This window comes from Eurytemora carolleeae, unplaced genomic scaffold (genome assembly GCF_000591075.1).
Source record: "Eurytemora carolleeae unplaced genomic scaffold, Eaff_2.0 scaffold629, whole genome shotgun sequence".
NCBI classification, from domain to species: Eukaryota; Metazoa; Arthropoda; class Copepoda; order Calanoida; family Temoridae; genus Eurytemora; species Eurytemora carolleeae.
The window spans coordinates 8,304-19,254 of NW_019396768.1; the positions used below are offsets into that span (position 1 = coordinate 8,304).

General features: G+C 28.9%; 1 protein-coding gene across 1 annotated transcript; it reads left to right on the forward strand.

Annotated features, from left to right (window-relative positions):
• Positions 1-7,370: 7,370 nt before the first annotated feature.
• Positions 7,371-10,267, forward strand: LOC111708460 (uncharacterized). Its single transcript, XM_023481835.1, has 5 exons — positions 7,371-7,479; positions 9,241-9,340; positions 9,424-9,463; positions 9,557-9,622; positions 10,017-10,267. Exons 1-5 carry the CDS (start codon positions 7,410-7,412, stop codon positions 10,083-10,085), a joined length of 345 nt encoding a protein of 114 aa, XP_023337603.1. The 5' UTR covers positions 7,371-7,409; the 3' UTR covers positions 10,086-10,267.
• The last annotated feature ends 684 nt before the right edge of the window (positions 10,268-10,951 follow it).

A 10,951-nucleotide genomic window follows, 5' to 3' on the forward strand; every position in this document is an offset into this window, starting at 1 on the left:
TTGAAAATCTTATGTTTTGAGGTTTAACTTCATCCTCTGTATATGATTTTGTCTTTGATGTTTAATTATAAAAAATAACTGTAAAATCAAGAACTGAAAATATTTCTTATAGTCGTTTATTAAGTCTTATTCTTCAAGTGGTTAACCTTGTAGTATCAAGTGAAAAAGTAACTGGCAAAATTTCATGGTTGCTGAGATAACGGTTCACAGGACACAGTTATTTACTTTTACATTTTTAAGGATGGTTGTGGTCAAGTAGAAAGGAATGATGACTATATCTCTGGACACTATGATTGTTTTCATCCCTGAGGAGAAGAACTTGTTGTGTTTAAATATTATTCATTAATTGAAATTCGGCATTAAAAGTTAAATTTGTATAGCAAATTCAATCTTTAAAATCCTATGAAATTGTTTATTTTGAAGGGATGATTTTGAGATTTTGAAATCTAGTTGTTTTTTAGTTTTTTTCTGAATTGAAGTGAAGACAGCTATTGTTGCCAACTTAAATATTACAGATCCTTTTCTATTTGTCTCTTGCTAAACTTTCATAAATACTAAACACTTTCTAACATTAGAAAATTGCTTTTATCAAAGATTGGTATTATAGATTTCTGCTTGAAAATTAAATCTTCAGAACATTTCCAAACGAGCGTTTACAAGATTCTAGAATAGAAATATAAGTAAATATCATTTAGTTTTAACATTGCCAAATGAAACAATTATATTTTGCCATTAAAATCAAATATCTATAAAAAACAATTAATACCAAGCGTTTATACTATCAATGATTTATCAGGGAAAGTATCAAGTAATATTTGATAGATAAAAGGATTTGTTCAAGTAAAAGTAAACAATTTATCAAAAAAAATGTTGACACTATATTTACTTTCAGTTCTTGGTTAAAACTTTTGCGCCTAAGAGAGCTAATATAATTAATAACCAATAACTATTATCAAAATTAAGAGTTATTCTTTACCAGAAAAATAAAATAAGAAGTAAAAAAATTCTTTGTATTCAAAAAGTAAAATTTTTTGAAAATCTTATCAAGGGGATGAAGACTTATAGCAAAAAGCAGGTAAACATGATATTTTGTAAACTTGCAGTACGTTGTACTTCATAAATGATTTATTGTTTTAAACTTAGACATAATTAGATTATTCATTGAAACTGCATTTCAATTGAATACTTAACATGATTACCTCAAATCATGCAACATACTTAAATTAGGCTATAAAATATAGAAAGAGATGGGCACGTTTTGTTAAATTATCGTTAATGAAAGACCTAGAGATAGGCATGTTTTGTTAAATTAGCATTATTGAAATGCATAGAGATGGGCACGTTTTGTTAAATTAGCATTAATGAAAGGCCTAGAGATGGGCACGTTTTGTTAAATTATCGTTAATGAAAGGTCTAGAGATTGGCATGTTTTGTTAAATTATCATTAATGAAAGGTCTAGAGATTGGCATGTTTTGTTAAATTAGCTTAAGAGAAAGGCCTAGATATGGGCACATTTTGTATAATTAGCATAAGAAAAAGGCCTAGAGAATGGGCATGTTTGGCTTTTTCAATTTCTTTTGAAAACTTGAAAATGATAATTTTTTATAAATTTAGATTTATTTCGAAGTCTTTTGATTTCCCTCAGCTTATTTGTTAAGTTATAGAATTTTGTTAACTTTGATGTTTTTTTTACACATGCTGATGTTGTTAAATGTTGTCTTTAATTTTTACATCGAAAATCTTGCTGGATTTGATTGAATAAAATAGTTTTCAAATTACTTATTTCTTTATTCTTTATTAAAACTTTGACATTTTAAGCCTAAATTATAATTTGAAACTTTTCCCCTGCAATTAATGTCTTTTATTTAAATTTTATTTGAATTTAAATTTTGAACAAATGTTCCTGAAATCTAATAAAAGATGTGTCATTACTGATGCATTATTACTGCCTGCCTGATATTTTATGATACGAACTTCTTAATAATTCACTGGACTTTACTTTCCTTTCATTAGAATGCTAAGCAGTGTGCTTCCTCTTTAGAGTATATTGAATAATATTTTTGAGAGTTACTTTGGTTTTTAGATTTCAAATATTCTTAAAAAGACAAATATTATATATTCTAAGAAAAAAAATTTAACCATTCGCATATTCATATTGTAATTGTACCAACAAACTGCAGTATACTCTTTCTCCTGCTATTTGATAAAACATTTAGAAATTGTCTAATTCCATTTTTATTAATATTAGTCCAATTTTTTTTTTATTAAGTCAACTGTTTTTACTTGCTCTACGCTTTCATCATAGGGTCTATCTTATGAAGAACTAAAAATTACAATATTTTTAGGCTGTAGCAATCCAGTAACTTTTAATATCGAAACTACCAACATTATTTGCTTTATAGTTATGTACTATATATTTTCTACAAGGAATAATAGACGAATATACAATATTTCCAAGTTAAAGCAATTTCTTTTTTATCACACTTCTAGAATTAACAAACCCTTGTTTGTTGATTATGGGGATAGAACCTAAATTATTTTTTCTTGCAATATATAGTATTAACTTTACCGACGCCGGGCGGTTGGCAATAATAATTGCGACTACCATAACAAAGGTTGCACCATACCAAACCATGGCGTTGCTACACAAATGTTCCTGAAATCTAATAAAAGATGTGTCATTACTGATGCATTATTACTGCCTGCCTGTAATTTTATGATACAATCATCTTAATAATTCACTGGACTTTACTTTCCTTTCATCAGAATGCTAAGCAGTGTGCTTCCTCTATAGAGTATATTAGATTAATATTTTGAGAGTTTGGTCTTCAGATTTCAAAATTATTCTTAGAAAGAAAAATATTATATATTTTAAGAAAAAAAGTGTAGCCGTTAGCATATTCATATTGTAACTGTACCAACAAACTGCAGTATACTCTTTCTCCATGCTATAAGATAGAACATTTAGAAATTGTCTAATTACATTTTTATTACTATTATTCCAATTTTATTTCTTATTAAGTCTAGTTTTTACTTGCTCTACGCATTCATCATAGGGTCTAGAGATATAATCATTATGTCTTAATACATAACTCAAAAAGTCTGAGGCTGTTGAAATTTTCTGACTTTTCCTACATACCCAAAGCCCTCCCTTTAGGCCTAAAACCGGGCTTTAATACTAACTGCCTGAGTCCTCAGGCACACTGCCTGAATGACTGCTTTTGCCTGTAACAAACTAAATCTTTGCTTTGACCCAGTTCCAATTGTCAGATTTTGATAAAGTTTAGCTTTTTGGAAAGCCTTTGACATAAGGAAACGAATTGCACAAGTTTTGTGAAAAAAAATTGCAATTTTTTTTGCAAACAACCTGTCAAAGGAAATTTGCATATTTTTAGTTTTTCTTGATTAAAAATCAGGTTATTTAAAATTTTGCAAAGTTTTTTGCATATTTTAAATGGCATGGTTAAGGGCTTTTAAAAAATGTATAATTTTTCATTTTTTGGACAAATTTTTTTTGCAAACATTTTTACTATATAACTGGATTTTGCGATAAAAAATTAGATTTTTGCAAATTTGCAAATTTTTTTTGCAGATTCTAAAAGTAGAGCACAAGAGCTTTCCAATGATGTATCATTTGTCATATTTGGACATCAAACATGGGATTTAGAGGGGGGGGGGGTTTGACTCCCCCGCAGCATATCCTGGTTTTCAAGTACCCCAGCAGAGATAAGGATAAATTCCTCTTTGATATCCCAGGAATAACTCTACTTTAGGGATCTTAAAATGGCCCAAATTGAATATTAAGATCTTTAAGATTAACAATTTATCCACACAAAAGTTCCGATTTCTGGCTACAGTAAATTGTTAAACATGCAACAAAGAACAAAGCTCAAACATGTCCAAATAATTTAAGGCAAAAACTCCATTTTCTAAAACAACAATCTGTAAAAAATAAGTTTAAAATGTGTTTTCTCAATTGTTATCAGGAAATTAGTAAGATAAGAGTACAAAGCAAACAGGACAGGATTTAAAATTTGCAAAATTTTAGAAGAAAAAAAATTATAATTTTGCTAAAGCTACAATATTTAAATAAATAAATATTGCTGAATAAATTATACATGCACAGTTTGAAATGATCCTCCTAGGGCTGGGCGCGTTCCTGGTGGAACGATCGTTCTTTCCCGAGAACGAACGGAACGATCAAGAACGATCCCATTGTTCCGAAAAAAAACGAACGCTCAGAACGTGTTCTTACAAATTTTGGAACGATTAGTAAAAGAACGGAACGGAACGAAACGGGAATTGCTTGAAAAGAACGGTTAAAATCGTTAACGCGTTCTTATTTTCAAGAACGCGTTCTAAGTTGGGAACGCATTTTAAATCAGGAATGTGTTTCAAGTTNGAGTTATAGACGAAAACACGTTTGCTTTCAAATAAAATAAACCAAATGCTTCTCTCTCTGGTTAGTTCGGTGTGCTCCCCCCCCCCTCCATCAATTATGATTTTAAATGCGAGTAAAAGTTTTGGGACAGTCAAATTAGTTTTAAGAAAAGTTCAAAATGTAAATCTTTTTATGAAATTTGTTTAATTTTTTCTAGATCAAAAATAAAATTCAAATTCTTATGAGAAATTTTGTTATAAAGATTTATATTTGTAACTGATATAAATTACAGTTGTTTAATAAATATAAAATTAGCTTAATTACATCCCTCAGGTTTATTTGAAGTATATCACATCCCCTTTAACCTGTATATATTAACTTGTAATTTGTGTTACATCTTATTTTCTTGTAAAAAACATTAATACATGTTTATACATTATTTTTGAACATATTGTGAAAGACGATGCCTGGCCGCGTTAAACAAGTTCCACAAGATTCAACAGAATGAGATAGAACGGATACAGGTAACAGGGCACAGTACTGAAAAAACCTCTACAGTTGTGATCTCGACAGAAGCTATTATTCTGAACCCTCTATTAATAAGTTATAAGAAATATATATACTGGAAGTTATTTATGCGTTTTCATTAGAGTCTGACTCACGTCCTCTATAATATCACCTTAACACTAAAAAGGCTGGGGGGTCTGAATCTATGTATAGATGGGGGGGGGCGTGGGACGCCCCCCTTAGAACAAGGCTTTATAGAATAGGTAAATGGTTTAAATTCATGTTCATAGCCCAATTTTTCAAGGCCATTGCGCTATAAGAAATATTCTAAATCCTCTTCATTTTTTGTCCATGGGATTTTTAAAGATATATCAAAATATTGAATGTTAAAATATAAAAGTTTTACGGAAAAATCAAAGGGCTATGTTTATTTATAGCCAAAATCGCCCAATCAGGAAAGGGTTAATTTGGTAAAGATATATTAATTGTAACTCTGCAGAGTCAATCTGCTTGAAGTTTATAGGTGATGTCATTCTATTTGTTTAAAAGTGATAAGGAATAGAATTATTAAACAAACAAAAACAATTTACAATGAACCCATTTTTCTTTAGCAACTTTTTTCCCAGAAAGGAAGGTTTACTACCTTACTCTCCACAGTATGATCTTTAGGAAACAAAGTAAAGGTAAAACACTCCCTCCAAGAAATTATGAGAAATCTGAGAATAAGATCAGAGTTAAAAACTTTAGAATTAGATCTCCTTTATCCCGATTACCTAATCTGAGAATCCAATGAACACACTTTTAATTTTCTTCTTAATCATCTCTTTTTGGATACCCCTACTGTATAAAAATTACTTTTGATAACAATTACACATATACAATGCCATATCAATCGGACTAATATCCGATTGAACTAAAGTCAGATGTTCACAATTGGGTTTTAGAGCATTTAAACAAATAAAAACTTAATCATGTTGATATGAACTTATTAAGAAACATATTTTATCACATTTGAGAACTATAGTTATTTTGACTGTTAGTCTTAATAAACATTAATCCAAAACTTACCTTCATTTAATATAAGAATAGAAAATTAAGATAAAAAAGCCTAAAAAATGTTGTGCTAAATCGCATTTTACAAATTTACAGTTTAAATGTAAAAATAGAGCCAGCAAAATGTAAATGAGACTCCAGGGGTGCATATAATTATTCTTAACTCTCTTTGGATTTGTTTAAGACTTATATTGTACATAATCGACTTGTTAATGCCTAACAAAAAAAAGCTTGTTTTTCATCTTAAAGCATGTATTTTCATCAACAACAGAACTTTGTGTCCAAGGACGTTGTGGTTTAAATTGGTTTGGAATAAGAAAAGAAACGTCCTAGAAAATAACGACTAATCAGATCCATCTCCTAGAGACAAGAACATTTATTCAGAGCAGGGTTGTGACCCAATCCAACAACTTTTTGTTCACATAGTCCTAACACCCTAGAAACATTTTGATAATAATTTCAATTCGATTTGGTAAAAATTAAGACTCTGAGAGAAAAAATGTAGAGTTTTCCTTAACTTCACTTACAATTAGTTTATGAGAATACCCTGAGTAAAAATTTATTAGACTGAAACTTTAACTAATAAAAAATAATAAAAATTTCCCAAAATGTTTATTGTCAACATAACAGCTGTGAAGATCATCTGCAAAATTAAATAATTTCAAAATGTACAGTGATAACCAAAAAACTGTGGATTTGAAAGACGATATTAAAGCAATACTGAAGTGCATTTAATGCTGTTACAAAGCAAATAGCTTTGCTAGTAATTATTTAATAGCTTGTTACATAAAATTGGTCCGATTGCACTGCACAATTGCTCTGCCTCATGTTCACAGGGTGCGATTTTTTATATCTTTCAAAAATGCTAAAGGCATAAAATAGGACATAAATATGTTGGGGTCAATTTTGCAATTTTAAATTTGTCATTATAATTTTGGTTAAATAAAAATAAAAATTAGAATTTAACAATAATTCAGTCATATTACATTAATGTTACTGCTTCTACAAATTTCTAATATTTAAATATGAAAAGTTATATGATTACTCTCTGACGTAAATATAACGTTTTAACAGATGGATTAAAAAAGTACTAATATAAGAAGTTTTATTTTGTTTACTTAAGTTAAGGATTCTAATGTTTTGTATAACCTCCCAAAGTTGGAAGTGTCCCAAAAACTTTACAAAAAAAGATAAAATTGTAGACAGAATATTCATAAGTCTTAAGTATTTTTATTTGAATGTTATGTTTAGCATAAAAATCAATAACATTTATTTTTCTTTTTTCAGACTCTAAATAAAATACATTTATGAAGATAAACTTTATAGACTTTTAGACCTACTGTTTTCAACTGATACATACTGGTGAATACTGGTAAATACAGATAAAGCATTCTGATTGCACATCATAGCTCCTATAAAAGAAATTCAATTTTGTCTTCAGGTTCAGTTTCTCTAAAGATTCTAAAGATGGATTTTAAGATAATCATTTTGCTATGCCTTGCTTTTGCTGCAACTTTGGCTTCCCCACTGATTGAAGGTATTTTTTTATTTAACCCTACCCATGCTGAGGTACTTAAAAACCAGGATATGCTGGGGGGGGGCGGTCAATTTGCCCCCCCCCCCTCTAAATCCAATGTTTGAAGTCAAAATATGACAAATGATACATTATTAAAAATCTCTTGTGCTCTACTTTTAGAATATGCAAAAAAGTTGCAGATTTGCAAAAATTGATTTTTTCCAAAACCTTGTTATATTGTAAAAATGTATGCAAAAAATTGACCTAAAAATGATAAAATATACATTTTGAAAATCCCTTGACCTGCCATTGTAAATATGCAAAAAAGTTTGTAAAATTTTAAATAACCTGATGTATGATTAAGAAAATTGAAAAAATGTGCAAATTTCCTTTGACAGGTTGTTGGCAAATAGTTTGAAAAAATTTCTTTGCAAAACTTGTGCAATCCGTTTTCTTATGTCATAGGTTTTTCAAAAAGCTCTAAGTTATCAAAATCAGACAACTTAAAGTGGGTCAAAACAAAGGTTTAGTTTGTTTCAGGAAATAGTAGTCATTCAGGCAGTGTGCCTGAGAACTCAGGCATAAAGTATAAAACCCGGGTTTAGGGAGTGCTTTGGGTATTTAAGAAAAGTCACATCAAAACTTCAACAGACTCAAACTAATTCTTTTTGAGTTATGTAAAACCCCCCCTTCCCAGCAGGAATAGGGTTAAAACATTATTAAAGCCATTAAACAATTTAGTTTTCAATCAAACCTTTTACATTAGATCTTAAATTTTTACAAATAAAATAAATATGAATTGCATCTACTGCATTAATAGCTATTCCAGGGTATAATAAAGTTCCAAACTGTAATTTGGCCTAGACCTGACACAGTTTGGGCCAATAGTGCAAAGTTATCTTTGGTATTTGTCATAATTGTATAAAACTTGGGCTCTACTTCAATATTCTACAAAAATAGAAATTGCAAAGAATTTGAGTCTTTGCCACAAACTTATTTCTTTACAACCCAATGTTGAGGCCCTTTGATATTTCAAACTATAAATTTTGTTAGATCAAATAATCTAAGTTTGAAATATTAAAAGTTTTGACATTCAGGTTGAAAAGATATTAGGATTTTAAAATTTGGGTTTGTGGCTTAGACTCAATTCCTTAGCAAAAAAAAATTATTTTTTTTCAAATTAACTTTTTAAGCAAAAAATGTGCAAAAACAAAAAAAGAGAGACTATCAATTTTACATTTTTAAAGCATTTTCAAATGTTGAAATCCAATGGGTGGAAGTAGGTCTAAACATAGATTTAGTCAGATAAAGATAAAATAAGGTATTTAGACAGTATATCTGAAAACTCAGGCAGGTAAAAAAGCTCCTATTTAAGCCTAAAGTGAAGTTGTTGTGCTAATTAGAACAGTAAATAAATTTTACCATCGACAAATACATTTTGGGTTATGTCCAGCTGAAATAGAGTTAAAACTTTGCAAATAATAAATTTTAAATTTTGATGATTATAGATTTCATTTTAGCAAATAAATTATTTATTAAAATAGTTGGCACTGGAAAATACATACAATAAAATCTGCAGTACAGTTGTATATATAAATATTAGTTAATGCTTTTAAATTATAGTATACTAAGCATTTAGTGCAATTTTATTTGTGTTTTCACTCATTTTGCATTCTGTGCTTAATAATCTATTTGAACCATTGTACCACATAATCATATTATTTTATATTCAATTATTATAAATTCTCTATTTTGTTGTATATTTACTGTATATTTATATAGAGTTGACCAAGACTAAAGATGGGGCTAACAGTACTATGGCATGCCCAGCTTATGGGATAGATTGTTATCATAATGATGTGGAAGAAGGACACAATACCAAGTAAAACATTATTAATTACTTTTAGATTTAATAGAGCTTGTATATTATAAAATATATCTATTAAAATGTGTTTTCTTTTCCAGTACTTGGGAGGAGTGTGCAATTCAATGTAGGGACCATCATGTAGGTTTAAAAATTAAAGATTATCTTATAAATTTTGTTGAGGAATATTTTAAATAAAAATATATTTTCAACCTAAATTATTTTATTTTTGAGGGTTGTTTGTTCTGGACTTGGAAAATTCCTGAACTTACTCTTGAGCCAAGGAAATGCTATTTAAAGGTAAGTAATATTTCAGAAAAGAAATTTAGAAATGTTGTAAAACTATAAAAAGATTGCACATTTTTAATTTTAGTTTTAGTTTTACTTAGGGTGTGCAAATTTTGCATATTAAAATTCCGTGGGCTTTTCTAATATTTTGAGCTAAATTAGTTTTTGATAATTCTTTGCTTAACAATAAGATTTTTTGTACAGACACACCCCCATGACGTTTCCGCCCCCTGAGTTAACCTTGTAGAATAAAGTGAAAAAAGCTGTCAAATTTTATGTAACAGAGACAAAGAAGAACATTGTCAGAATTTAACTCTTTTCCAGATGGAAAACTTAACAATATCTTTCTCATGGTTGCTGAGATAATGGTTCACAAGGCACAATTTTACACTTTTACATTTTTAAGTATGCTTGTGATGATGAGAGGAGGGATTCGTACGCTATCTCTGGACCCTATGATTGTTTTCATTACTGAGGAGAAGAACTTGTTGTGTTTAAATATTATTCATTAATTAAAATTTGGCATTAAAAGTTAAATTTGTATATTTTATTTCTAATTCCTGACATAAACTAATTAAAATAAAACTTATTGTATTTTATGAGTTTATAACTTTGGAAACAACTATGTAAGCTTTATAAAATAAAATGTAAAGATGATCTTTGATAAAAATGATGTTAGATAAAGGGGTATCTGCTTTGAACTTGCAGCCAAGCATATCATAAAAGTAGAGATAAGGAAAGCAGTTTTGTCATGCCTGTACAAAGTGCTTGTGTAAGTGCCTGTAATGCCTAAATTTTTCAAAATATTGTATTCCCACTTATTTAACAGGTCTTCCATAATCCATTATAAATTGAATTTTAAAATTTTTTATGGCAGGAAAGTCCATGTGTTTTACAGACTTCATAACATGTTTTCGTCTATCTTAGAGAATTATAAAGTAAAAGTATATAGCTATTCCAGAAAGTTATATTAAATTTCAAGTTAAATTCTAAAAGGAACCCTGAAAGTAAGTGTCTGTCTAGACATGGTAGTTGAACTGAGAATGAATTATTGTAGAGACATTTTTTAGGATTCAATTGAGACCTTTCAGACGTTTTTAAAGTGCTTTTTTGTTCAGCAAGAGCGCAAATTCAATCTTTAAATTTCTATGAAATTGTTCATTTTGAAGGAATGATTTTGAGATTTTGAAATCTAGTTGTTTTTCACTTTTTACTGAAGACAGCTATTGTTGCCAACTTAAATATTATTCTATTCTATTCTATTCTATTCTATTTGTCTCTTGCTAAACTTTCATAAATACTAAACACTTTCTAACATTAGAAAAGTGCTTTTATCAAAGA

Coding starts and splice junctions, on each gene's coding strand:
- LOC111708460 (XM_023481835.1), top strand. CDS start 7,410: ATGGATTTTAAGATAATCATTTTGCTATGCCTTGCTTTTGCTGCAACT. Junction 9,341..9,423: donor GAAGAAGGACACAATACCAA/GTAAAACATTAT, acceptor TTTCTTTTCCAG/TACTTGGGAGGAGTGTGCAA. Junction 9,464..9,556: donor TTCAATGTAGGGACCATCAT/GTAGGTTTAAAA, acceptor TTTATTTTTGAG/GGTTGTTTGTTCTGGACTTG.